This window comes from Magallana gigas, chromosome 3 (genome assembly GCF_963853765.1).
Source record: "Magallana gigas chromosome 3, xbMagGiga1.1, whole genome shotgun sequence".
Taxonomy (NCBI): Eukaryota; Metazoa; Mollusca; class Bivalvia; order Ostreida; family Ostreidae; genus Magallana; species Magallana gigas.
In genome coordinates, this window is record NC_088855.1 from 53,563,768 (window position 1) to 53,578,495 (window position 14,728).

The following is a 14,728-nucleotide window of genomic DNA, read 5'->3' on the forward strand; positions in this document are numbered from 1 at the left end:
TTCACGTACGACTCTCGTGATTTTAAAAACACCCAGAAACAATTTGTATCGTGTGTGAATCAATAAGTGCGTATGTGTGTGCACCCATTGGTTCCTTGTTGGACGTTATTAAAACTTCCCAATCCTCCAAACAGATTTTTTAAAAGTATAGTCTATATTGATATAGAATACACGCATTGGTATTTATAGTACATTATATTTCTCATATATTGACATTGAACCAGTTCTTGTTACTTGTCGCGATGGTAAACTTTTGCGATGATGCGCCTAGTAACTATACACAGTGACGTCACACAGACCCCCAGAGAGCACGCTGTTCAAACAGGAGGTAAATATTGAGGACGACCTTCACTGGTGCAGGACTGATCAAACACCCCGATTCAGCCTTTAGGTCGAATTAATTACTCTGATTAATCACCTCATGCCTTTGATGCACGAATAAGTTTTGGGCAAGCATCGATCATATCTAAATCTATACTTCGATCATGATTATGTATTATAAATAGTTTGTAATTAAGACGAATCATCACAAAATAGGCCTAAAGAGCTCTCCACAACCCCAGCAAATTCACAAAATTTCTTAAATTATCAGAAAATTTGAAGAAAAAAATATTTTCCATTTTATTTTTCTTAAATTAATGAACAAAAGAAAATGGGCCGAAAACAATATAATATATATTATAAAATTATATAGATTAAGAAGTATATATGGACAGTTTATGGATTTTATTTAATAATTTTGATAAACAATGTGTTAATTTACATTTTTTTCTGTTAAGTTTAGAAAAAAATAGGATTATATCTTCTGTATTAAAGAAGTTCTTTTTATCTAACTAAAAATAGGTCACATATTTGTGACGTTTCGGTTTTTCCAATTGTGAATGAAGTCTCGTGACGGTTAGTAAACAACGACGTCACAGAACTGTTTAACGATGTATAATGGAGACGGGGGAATCTCTACCACAGATAACCGCATAAGATTTACTACTTGTCAATCTTTTGACATTAATAAATGTGGGGAGTGAAAAAAGTTTGGCTTTTTAACATACAATTTGAATGAAGAATAATATAAAAGAATTTTTAGTTTATATACTCGAGTAGGGCTTCTTTGATTGATATACAGTACATTCATACATTCAAAACAAAATAAATGTTGCACGTATAGTAAAGTAAATACTCCATGAATAAGAAGTAAGCAGTCATATGCATGGCTGCTTAAATTATTCAACATTTAAGGCACAACGAAAGGTAGTTGTCGTACATTCTTCAATGTATATATTTTTGAATATTCATTTTCTTTACCTTTGGTTTAACCATTAATTGTTAGATAAAATGGTAAGTTAATAGAATTAAAAACCCCGTTTTTTGCATGGCTTATCGTCGCATCGACTGGCATGTAAATGAGATGGTGTAAGTACGGTATGTTTTCACTCGGAAATAATTAAAGTCAGCAAATTTGCATGAATCACATTTACGCCATGTTATTGTGTTGAGGTTGCGTAATAGATGCGCTTCATTTTTCATTCATGGATTTTTACAATCATGTGAGAGCGCATGCGCCTGCATACTCGAGAAATCCCCTTTCTAGTGCCGCGCGATGTCGATTTCAACATATAATAGCTGGTATATACTGTAGGCGGGAATAAAGTTATCAAGTACCAAACAACAAATATCTGACTATACTTTCGCAACATCTACTGAATATTTCCTAACTTTATAATTTTCTTGAATGGTTTTATTCATCAGTTCGTATTTGTAGCTTCTATATGTTGGGGCTCTACCCTAGAGCCAGGACATGCATGTCCTTCAGCAATAAGGGTGGCTTTTCAGATAACCAAATGTTGCTATCCTTTCTTAATCGGACTGGTTGTGATAAAAAATGCCCCATCGATAGAATGAGCAATTCAGAGTTAAGTGATAAAATGACCAGAGACTCGCCATCAGACGTCTTTCCGGACGATTTTTTACATCAATTGGATCAAGGAACGAACGGGTCTCTGAGTTTTAGTTCGCCAATTGCATACACTGGGAGTTTCCGAACAGAGTCCGGGGAGGGGATATCCGGCGAAACTGACCGCTTGGCCAATTCTTTTGAGGTCGAGCGTTTATTGATAGGAATATCTGAGAGCAACGAACCAACTTTTAATGCAAACCAAACAGACAGTGCCCTTCCGGAGGATCTAGCTTCTGTGTCTTTAATGCAAACGGACACACCTTTTTCTAGAGGACCAGTCGTGTGTGGTGCTAGCCTTAGCGCTCCATTTTCTTCTTTACCTAATAACACTTTTGATTTTACTACAACAAATGCACTGGACAGTGTATTTTCGGTGCCCACTACCACCGATTCGTTAGTGCTGGACTTGCTAACACACGGACAGTATAGATCTCAGGCGGTCACCGCCCCCTTATCGCGCCAAGATTCCCTCATAGAAAGTCTCCCAAGCAACACCAGTCAGCTCTCTGAACAATTTTCATCTTTGGAGCAAGTGTCGGATTCGTCTTCAAATAGTTTTTCGGACCATCTTAACTTTACGCAAACCTCACACTCCAAGAAGGCGCTAGAGCTACCACCCCCAGGGCGCCCTGGCCGGAAGCCGGGTCCCAATTGTAACCGCTCATATAAACGGCGGGTCGTTCCGAAAGACACTGAGGAATATCTGATTAAGCGTGCTAAAAACAATATTGCTATCAGAAAATGTCGCGAAAAAGCTAAGAAAAAACAAGAGGAAATGGATGACAAAATGAGGCAGTTGGAGAACGAGAATAGCGCTCTTCGGCAACAAGTGGACGATCTCAAAGCAGAAGTGAGCAGGTTGAAAGGAGGTTCAAAATAAGAGAGAAAACATTGTGTGAAAGGTTGAATTTTTATGTCTCATGTGTGTAGAATTGTGGAAAGTTGTTATACTTAAGTTGTGTAGGAAAAATTCTTGAATTGGAATTCAAACAGAGCTGTTGATTGGACGTGAATGCTGTGTACTGCCATATATGAGAAGAGAGAGGTTGTAACAGAAATTAATTTTGTTCTGTAATACCTGATCAATTTCATGTAGTTTGCAATGCTTAAATGTAAAAATATTGTACATTTTCACGTTTGAACACATACAAATTATATAGAAGTATTTTTTGATGTAAACTTCAAATTTTTTTAATTAAAAACTTTAAGTATGCAAAAGATGTTTGGGGTTTAAAATATTATTACCTCCATCCTCTCATTTTTTGCTTCAAATAACAATGATGCTGTTTTGCAATGTAAATTTTTTTAAAATTAATTATTATAAATTAATTGATATATATTATTTAATACATGTACAAAGAATACAGTAAATTATTATAATACTGGAGAAAAAATTCCTGGCATTATTATGAAAAGATATAAATATTTATTTTGATTTAGTTTTTATTTTCTGTAGCATACATTTCAATATCATTGCTAACATATATTAATTAGTACATGTACAAACAATACAAAATATAATTATGATACTCCTAAAGAGTACACGTACACTATTAAAATCCTGGCACTATTATCAGAAGATATAAATGTTTGATATTTATTAGTTTTGTTTTTCTGTAACATATATTTTTAATAAAATCACTATTTATAAGCTAAAGTTTCTATATTAGAAAATTCGAAGGTCGCATGCAAATTGAAGTACATTAATTGCTTATAATTCAAAATACAAATAAATTGAATTAGTAATTTTCAATATGAAAAAAAAAAACAGTTGTAGATCTGTGCCAACAAATTTGATTACTACTAGTATGTACATTAACCTACCTTAAACATGTACTAGTATTGATATTCATCCATTCAATGATTAAATATTCACAAGATTGTTGGATATGTTTGGTGATATTTGAAATATGTAAATGAAAAATCAAAATGAATCAAATAAAAATTGAGTGTTACTAAACAAGAGTTTATGTTTGCATGTATCTGTGTTCCGTAGATAGTGAATTTCATCTCTAACAAAACATAAAACCCCTAAAACTGCTGTTTAATACGCTTAATAACGATGGACAGAATTTCTTTTGTTAAAACTACCCTAATGCAGAAAACAGTGGCGGCCATTACCGTTCGCCATTTTCTTTAGTATGTAAACATTTTTGTAGATCCAGGGTCCGCAGAATGTAACAATTTGAACTCGATACGATTCCATACTTTGAATTTACAGCCTGTCTTGTGATTTAATTTGTCTTTATAATAGATGTTTTCTGTAAAACCAATCCTTAATGCATATTTGTCCAGTTCCGCCTTCTGCGTACACGTATATTGTTTCCAAGTGAACAGATGTAATTTTCTTTTGTGACCTGGTCCCCCACGCAAAATTTTGGAGGATCGCATTGTGAAATATTTGTGATTCACTCGTACTTTAGTATTTGGGATGAATTTAGGATTCTTCATATTTAGATAAATGTTTAGCTGTATGAAATACATGTATGTAAGTAATTTTGGTCAAAACGATTATGAGTGAAACTTAAACAATTACTTATTTTGAAAAATTTAAATCAAAATTTACAATCAAAATTTACTTATTTTCTTTTCTCAAATCGGGAATTCAATAGCTAGCGCCACGAAGCATCTAAAAGTGCCTTAAATTTTCCCCAAAATTCAAGTTCAAATAGAAATATCTTATAATATAGGGCACAATATCCTGCTTCTATACATATATATATATATATTTTTTTCATCGTGGTTCCGCCGTTTAGCACATGCGCAACATCAAACATACCATGGTGGTCCAAAATAATGCATGAAAATTTTGAATTTACCGGGTGGCAGTAAATACTAAATTTACAACTTAATGTAATGTTGTAAATTTTGTATTTACTGCCACCCGTTAAATTCAAAATTTACAACATGACAAATAGCTGAAAGTTGTAGATTTGACCGCAATATTTCTTAAAATTGAATATGGTGATTTTTTAAGAAAAGACAATTTTTGATGGTTCGTGACTCTAGCTCTTTGAAAAAAACCTTTTGACTTAAAACACAAAAACAAAATGTTAAATTTTATTCATTTTATTTTTATTCATTTTATTTTCCTTTCATTTTATTTTATCATTTATGGGAGTTATTTTAAATTATTAAATGTTTTATGTCACAAAAAGAGACTATGATATACCTCTGCATTCAATGGAAAACTTCATAAAATATGAATAACTAGAAATGACGTAGTAAATTTTGCAACGTCCAATCATGCAATGCCATGACTATGTAAATAATTTTTGGACAAATACCATGCAATTCTATAAATAATCTGGAGGTTTCCTTCTTTTTTCATTAATATTAATATACTATTTTACTATAAAACGCATACAAATTAAAATAAACCCCGTCGCCGCTGTGCGTATAATCCACAATTTAAGCAAAGTGCTTCCGTATCAAGGGCAATGAATCAAGACGACCAAATTAAGACGTTAAATATGCAAATATCCATTTAAGTTTCGTATTTTTATCTTAAGGAGCATACTTTTCACAGAGTATTCCCAAGATTTCCCATTTATCTTTTTAGTGTATGCTTTATTGCACTTTGCATGTTTTTGTGTTTAGTACCATATTTTTGTTACAAGTGACATATATATATATAAGGTGTGAAGGGACGGGTGAACCTTATTAATGTAATAAAAGGCAATGATATACAGTTTAAGAATACACAATACATTGTACCTGTACACATATCACGATAAAAAATTGATTACATACACATGATCTATAATATGGTTTATAATACGAGGTCGGTAAATTCCATAAAGGGTGAGAGGGCATACCAGGTAAGAGCAGAGCTTTATAATTGAATACGATCATATCTTACCCACTGCATTTGTACAAATGGCAAATAATAAACAATTAAATTATAACGTTTTATAGCTTAGATTTACAAGTTTCAATCAGGGTACAAAACCTGATATACGTGTATTCTTTTTTCTTATTCAGCAAGAATATTAATTTTAAAAAAACTGGCTATAATAAACTGCAATCAATTGCTCACTTTTCCTTATTCACGTGGTTTTCCATTGTGTGTTGACTAGAAATGTTTACAATTACACCATATCGTAAATTTGATATGATTTTTAAAAACGTTGGAGTTAGCATGGTAAGAAACATTAGATATTTTAATATAGTATGGAATAACTACTATAACTTTTTTGTGCGAATTGTGGGATTTTTTTTTTATCAACAAACAAAACCACACTGGTCATTATAAAGCCATAAAAACAATTTTTTAATAAATTTAAGTTGATCAAACTCAAACTTTTATATAATCGCTGCCCGATATGGATAAATTGTTCTCTATTGAATGATTTTGTACAGATATTAAACAGAGTTTAAAATTTAATTTAAGTAGATTGGAGAGGGTTATTAAATTGCAAGCATTTGTTAATTCATTTGCATGAACAAGAAATATTTCATGAAATACTATAAAGTATATCTAAAACATTCGAGAACAAACCTATGGTGGTATATTTTGTATAGGCTTAGACAGTTGAACAATGGCAACGGAACAAGATAGACAAGAAACTCAACGGTAATGAAATGGAAAGCGACGGAACAATAACCTTGAGGATAATGGAAGGGAACGGATAAAACTTATTTCCTCTTAAGAAGGAAAATATAGTGTTCGTAAAAAAAAAATTCGAAGAAATATTTGGAATATTTTTATTTAATTCTAATATAAGAGGTTCATATGCAATAATTAAAATTTCTCATTGTTCTCAGCTTTAAAGGTTTATGAACAAAAGGAACGAAAACTAATATAAACTAAAATTACATCTTTGTTTTGGGTTTTTAATACATAAATGACCTACATTTCATTATGTTTTCAATAGCTAAGAGAACAAAGTAGCATTAGAATATTTCTCTCTCTCTCTCTCTCTCTCTCTCTCTCTCTCTCTCTCTCTCTCTCTCTCTCTCTCTTCAGTTGTTGTAAATATACATGTACATTGTATTTTATTTGCAATTAATTAGCTCTAGCCAGTTTCTTATTTTCTGTTTGCAGTCAATATTTCTTATTTATATAAAAGAAAGTTTATATTAAGTTATATATATCTACGCATGTAATTCTATTCTGTTTAATATAATTTGTAATTGTATTTTTAAAAAGTATGATATTCTAGTTACAATGTATTTCAAATGCAAACCGTTTACATGCAATGCAAACAAGAAAATACCATGCAAAGGTATTTAATATTATGTAAAATGCATATGTGTAATGATAGAAAATATTAGCATACAAATGAAATGAAATATAATTTCATGAACACATGTGCATTATTTATGCTATGATATATATCTATAATTGTGTAATAGTTTTGCCTAGATTTCTCCTTTTAGAGTAAATACCATCGGACCATGTGGTCGGTCCAACAGTCATTGCTTGTGCTGTTTTAACGAGTCAGTTTTTCAGTCGGTATGCATAATGCATGTGTCTTTCCTCTTTTTCCTTTACTTTTTAATATATGTTTTTATAGCATTTCATAAATCTTGACTATGTTTGAAGTTTTGTGTTTTAATCAGACAAGATTTATAAACAAGTCAGTGGTTTTTGTATTTTGGCTGTATTCGTTCAAACAAACGCGGCCAAAGCCTTCTAATGGTGCTAAACGCATTTTATCTTGCTTAAAAAAAATGAGGGTCAGTTCGAAATCCAAATTTAATTAATCACAAATGATTGTTAAGCATATGATCAAATTAACGATGCATGTCATTCAGAAAGTTTCGTTTGAAAACAACAATATCCCAGTAATGCACAATTTACGTGTAAAAGATTTTAAAAAATTCTAATTTGATTTTTTAAAAATTATTTTATTGAAATACAAATGGATTGGGTAATAGGTAAATCCTGTGTCAATTTTGTTAGATTCATGCTAACACATTCTTTTCCTAATATCAAATTCAATTTGCCTGTCAAATTACGGGACCGGGCGACCGTCGGTCGAGGTATAACAGGTTCTAAAAGATGGAGTAGGAATACCTTCATAAAGCATTATTTTGTGTGTGGTTAATTGATATGTAGATCAAGTTCTCACAATCATTTAATGCCCACACGGGCTACATAGATCCATCCCATCAGAAAACAAATGTTGTGGTGTTTGCATAATTAGTTAAGCATTTAGATTTTGTGCAGTCTTTACAGAAAGTTATGATTACAAATAGGACTTGGGCATTAGGTCAGAATAGGATAGGATTGTCCTTGATTTACAAGACAGAACTGGTTCAACATTCCATTAGTTGATCTCTGCAGTATAATTGACCCAGAAGATATACAGAGGCGGTGGGTAGGTAGCTTACCGAAATACGTATGCCTCTTGATTGTCCAGGGAAGGTGATTCCAATGTTTCAAAGGTATTTTGCAATTATAAGTGAACAGTAAGCTTTTGTAAAAATTCAAGTGCATGTATGTAGTTTTTTTGTATATGGATATGAAAAGGTGGCATTTGCAGAGAACTGGTGTTCGTGGATTTCATTTGCATCATTTTTTTTCAAATTTAAAAGTAAGTACTGATTTCTATATGCAGATCCTTTCAAATGTTTCACATGATTTGTATAAAAGTCATTAATATTTATTTCTCCAATTGAAATTTAGTGTCAAGATTTTATCTGTGAGATTTCCGTAAAGTTGTAGGATGCCACTCCGCTTTCTACTACCCAACTTTCACGAAGGTATCTTGTATTTATTGTAATGTAAAAGGTTTTAAATTCCATATGATGAATGGGAAAGCTCAATTCGTATTTACTCCAAAACAAAACAAAAGTGCAACAAGTTGTGTTTAAGTTGGACAATATAACGGTACATATCATTCCAATGAAACCGATTCTTGGAATTGCGAGAAACAACTTAAAATCGTGCGGAGATTCCAGCACGGACAGTCTGATTTAAATCTGCACACAAAGTCGACACTAACGTATGGAAATCCAGACCAGCACAGTTTGTCCGATATCACATACTCCCACTAACGTGCGGGACCAGCACAGTTTGTCCGATATCACATACTCCCACTAACGTGCGGGACCAGCACAGTTTGTCCGATATCACATACTCCCACTAACGTGCGGGACCAGCACAGTTTGTCCGATATCACATACTCCCACTAACGTGCGGGACCAGCACGGAAAGCTCAACATGACGCACTCTACGCTAACGTGCGGAGTTGCAGCACAATTAGCCCAGCTGTGCTCTGAAACTATTTTCTTTTACATTTTTTTTTTACAGGAATTGCTCTTTTTTCGATTACAGAGGTCGTTTAGTCATGCCAGAAAAAATTACATTACACATATAGCTGTCCATATAAATTCACTCTTCCATTGTCCAGCAATAATTTAATTTGCTTGGAGATTGATTTAAGTAGATATCGAAGACTAGTGTCAGTGGAATAAACATTTTTGTCACATGAAAGTTTTTTTTTTTTCAATTTCCAATTGAAACTGGAATATGGAATAACATAGAAAGATGTCTTAGAATTTGTTCATTATGTAATGAAAATACATTGGATGACGAATACCACTTTGTTATAGAATGTCATCAGGCATGTTTTTAGTCCGCAAAAAATTACATGTAATTGATAAAAAATACTCAACAAATGTTTACACTTTTATAAATGTGGGAATCTTATGGATACCATAGATATTGATTTATAGGAAAAATTGTACATATTTAAAAAAAATTAGCTCGATTTATCTAAATTTCTGTACTCTTCCTTCTTTTGTACATTTGAGAATATTTTCCGGATTTTTTTGTACCTCATATGCCATTGATGTGGTTTGAGTAAAATAAACAATCATTCACAGTTGTTTGTTTGTTTTTTTCTCTGTACAAACTACTACATACGTCTATCAAACTGAGAAAAAACTCGAAGTTATTTTCTCATAGCGGCTGGTACATTTTAAATCTAAAACCTGTTACATAAAAAGTTTAAAATCAAAGATAAAACAATCACTCTCACAGCCTTAACGAACTTTGTCCCGGAGCGGGTGTGGCGGAAGCGAGCTTATGGTGGCCCGATCCCTTCTCACGACATTTGGAGGGTCATGATAACGGCCAGAAGACGATTGGTGGCGGCGATTAGTGGCTCGGGGACTATTGTTTATCTGCAGCTAAGAGTTTCCTACAAGAAGTTAAGGGTTCCAAGTCCAGTCTGGAGTTTCCGGTCCTGGGACCGAGTCTGATATCGAGGGGATATAGCGGGGTTTGGACCTTACTTACATAGTGAATTTAAAGAATCTTACAAAAACTTTTAAAATGCTAAAGAAAAATGAATACATGTATTTGCTTCACTTGATAACGGAAGTCAAAATTTCTTTGATTATTCAAGTTTTTGCAGACTAATTTGAATAGAAATGCATAATTAAATTTATACTATGGAAAGCAGAAATAAGCATTTTAAAGTAAATCGTACGCGCTAAGACCCTGGCCTACTATAAAACCTTAGTCAACTTTATCGGACGTATAAAAATTACACTCAACCTTATAGTAAAAGCAGCCAAGAGAATGAAAAAAATTGAAAGTAATTAATTACATGTATTTACGACCGGAGAAAATCAAACATACCGACGGACAACCGGACTAATATACTAGTATAGAAAGAAACGCACCACTTGACCACAATTCAATGAACAACTATACACCCTCCACAGGAAAAACCCACTGATTCGGTGTATTATATTGTGGATCAGCAGTCTGAAACAAAAGCCATACTCTCTATTAACCCTGACCTATTTGTTCAAGCACTCTCTGTAATGATTGATTACGTAAAGCTACTACGCGTGAGACAGTGCGTGAAAACGGGAAATCCCCTTATACATCCTATTACTTTATGCTGATTCAAAACATCTTGGGTTTGTAAATAACAGCTATATACGAGTTTGTAGCTTATCATGTCTTTAAATCTGTCTGAAATTTACTCAGAAATATCCCTTACGAAATCATGCAAATGCAATAGGGCCTACAGATATAAAAATATATATACTGTATATATTTACAGTTCGTTAGATCGTTATCGTCGATTTATAAAAAGAAGAATTTAATAAGATGGTGGTTTTTATGGATTTTCAACCGTGAGCTTGTTAAATACAATAGATGGTGGTTATGGCACTGTATGCTGTTAACTTGCTGGTTGCAATCTTGGGCCTTTTTTGTGCCACAAACACCAAATCAACATTTTTTTTTGCGATCCTGACGTTTTGGTATCGTTGGTTGTGGCTGAGGTTTTGTGAGTAGTTTATATTGGTACTCTGTCGTTCAACCATTGGTTGTCGGGTTTGTTTTCATATGTTTCGTGAGTTTTGGTTGTTTTTGTTAATTTGTTGGTTTGTTTCATATTGTTGATGTTGATGTTTTGAGTGTTTTATTTGTATGTTCTTATCTTTTAGGTATTGGTTGTAGCCCTACAGGTTGTTGTTTGTCTCATTTCGTTGATTTGGTTTTTAATTATAGATACTTTATTGTTCGATTGTTGGTTTATTGGTTAGAGACTTTGTTTTTTCTTCTTCTTCATTTGGTATCGATTATTAGATATATTGTGTTCTAGGGGTGGTTTTCATAGGTACTATGTCGCTCAGCTTGTAAGTACCAATTCTGGCTCTGGTAAGATTTCGTTGATAATAGTAAAAGGTGGTTATGTAGATTGTGTATTCACACCTGTTAAGTGAAATGTTGATTGGAGTTGGTATAGGTATGGTGACGAAAAAGAATAAATGACAATTTTACGCAGTACAGTGTACTTGAGATTCTCAGATTTTGATTTTTTTTAAAATCCCTGTGTAAATATCGTTGACTGTAAAAACTGCGCACATACCTTTAACAGTTGTTTATCATTTACTCAATATCTTGCACGTATACATACCCAATGATAGGATATTTTAACCTACTATAATATTTATGTACAATGCATATCAAATTGTACCCCTTCTTCAATCTTTCCCCTCTCAAACGTATAATTGCCAACATTGTGCTGACATTCACAATATAAACAACGGTGTTGAAGTGGTTTTCTGTTCCAAGAAAAAAGTAGGACATTTGTGGTGTCCGACATTACCCCTAGATAGATCTATATAAGTAAATACACCGTCCTGCTTGGATATAACCGCTGGGTCCTGGAGTTTGTGGTCAGACGACACGTGTTCCCCAGGAGATTACAGCCGGGCATCCGGTTTGCTGTAACACACTTGCGTCGATTTGACCGAGTAACGTGCAAATCTACTCCGTACACCTCCACCAACCAAGTGAAAAAGACGGATTCAGGCTGTACACAGCTATTTGAGCTATATAATGTTCTAACATTAATATTATTCATGAAATGTTCTAGCAGTACTTTATGTAATGTTCTAACAATACTTCATGTACTGTTTTAAACAATACTTCATGTACATGTAATGTGCTAACAATACTTCATGTAATGTTCTAACAATACTTCATGTAATGTTCTAACAATACTTCATGTACATGTAATGTTCTAACAATACTTCATGTACTGTTCTAACAATACTTCGTGTAATGTTCTAACAATACTTCATGTAATGTTCTAACAATACTTCATGTACATGTAATGTTCTAACAATACTTCATGTAATGTTCTAACAATACTTCATGTACATGTAATGTTCTAACAATACTTCATGTAATGTTCTAACAAAACTTCATGTACATGTAATGTTCTAACAATACTTCATGTAATGTTCTAACAATACTTCATGTACATGTAATGTTCTAACAATACTTCATGTACATGTAATGTTCTAACAAAACTTCATGTAATGTTCTAACAATACTTCATGTACATGTAATGTTCTAACAATACTTCATGTACTGTTCTAACAATACTTCGTGTAATGTTCTAACAATACTTCATGTAATGTTCTAACAATACTTCATGTACATGTAATGTTCTAACAATACTTCATGTAATGTTCTAACAATACTTCATGTACATGTAATGTTCTAACAATACTTCATGTACATGTAATGTTCTAACAATACTTCATGTATAATGTTCTAACAATACTTCATGTACATGTAATGTTCTAACAATACTTCATGTAATGTTCTAACAATACTTCATGTACATGTAATGTGCTAACAATACTTCATGTACTGTTCTAACAATACTTCATGTACATGTAATGTGCTAACAATACTTCATGTACTGTTCTAACAATACTTCATGTAATGTTCTAACAATACTTCATGTAATGTTCTAACAATACTTCATGTAATGTTCTAACAATACTTCATGTACATGTAATGTTCTAACAATACTTCATGTAATGTTCTAACAATACTTCATGTACATGTAATGTTCTAACAATACTTCATGTAATGTTCTAACAATACTTCTTGTAATGTTCTAACAATATTTCATGTACATGTATTGTTCTAACAATACTTCATGTAATGTTCTAACAATACTTCATGTACATGTAATGTTCTAACAAAACTTCATGTACATGTAATGTTCTAACAATACTTCATGTACATGTAATGTTCTAACAATACTTCATGTACATGTAATGTTCTAACAATACTTCATGTAATGTTCTAACAATACTTCATGTAATGTTCTAACAATATTTCATGTACATGTATTTTTCTAACAATACTTCATGTAATGTTCTAACAATACTTCATGTACATGTAATGTTCTAACAATACTTCATGTACTGTTTTAAACAATACTTCATGTACATGTAATGTTCTAACAATACTTCATGTACATGTAATGTTCTAACAATACTTCATGTACTGTTTTAAACAATACTTCATGTAATGTTCTAAACAATACTTCATGTACATGTAATGTTCTAACAATACTTCATGTAATGTTCTAACAATACTTCATGTAATGTTCTAACAATACTTCATGTACTGTTCTAACAATACTTCATGTAATGTTCTAACAATACTTCATGTACTGTTTTAAACAATACTTCATGTACTGTTTTAAACAATACTTCATGTACATGTAATGTGCTAACAATACTTCATGTAATGTTCTAACAATACTTCATGTACTGTTTTAAACAATACTTCATGTAATGTTCTAACAATACTTCGTGTAATGTTTTAAACAATACTTCATGTACATGTAATGTGCTAACAATACTTCATGTACTGTTCTAACAATACTTCATGTAATGTTCTAACAATACTTCATGTACTGTTTTAAACAATACTTCGTGTAATGTTCTAACAATATTTCGTGTAATGTTCTAACAATACTTCATGTACTGTTCTAACAATACTTCATGTAATGTTCTAACAATACTTCATGTAATGTTCTAACAATACTTCATGTACTGTTCTAACAATACTTCATGTACTGTTTTAAACAATACTTCGTGTAATGTTCTAACAATACTTCGTGTAATGTTCTAACAATACTTCATGTACTGTTCTAACAATACTTCATGTAATGTTCTAACAATACTTCATGTAATGTTCTAACAATATTTCATGTTATGTTCTAACAATACTTCATGTAATGTTCTAACAATATTTCATGTACATGTAATGTTCTAACAATACTTCGTGTAACTTTATCGAACATATGGACTTTAAAGATAAGTAAAGTAATTTATTACATAAATGCACGAAAATGAATACACATTTTAAGCAATTATGAAATAGAATTGAATTAACAGTGCATTGTGCACTCAGCGTTAATAATAATAAACAGAAATGCAAATGTTGAATAAATTAAAGTAAAAAAAAGTGGCCGTGTGAATTTTCTG

The 14,728-nt window shown here is 32.1% G+C and overlaps 1 protein-coding gene across 1 annotated transcript; it reads left to right on the plus strand.

The window, feature by feature from the left end:
• Window positions 1–1,352: 1,352 nt before the first annotated feature.
• On the plus strand, window positions 1,353–2,987 carry LOC105345812 (uncharacterized). Its single transcript, XM_034462469.2, has one exon. It carries the CDS (start codon window positions 1,767–1,769, stop codon window positions 2,832–2,834), a length of 1,068 nt encoding a protein of 355 aa, XP_034318360.2. The 5' UTR covers window positions 1,353–1,766; the 3' UTR covers window positions 2,835–2,987.
• Window positions 2,988–14,728: the final 11,741 nt, after the last annotated feature.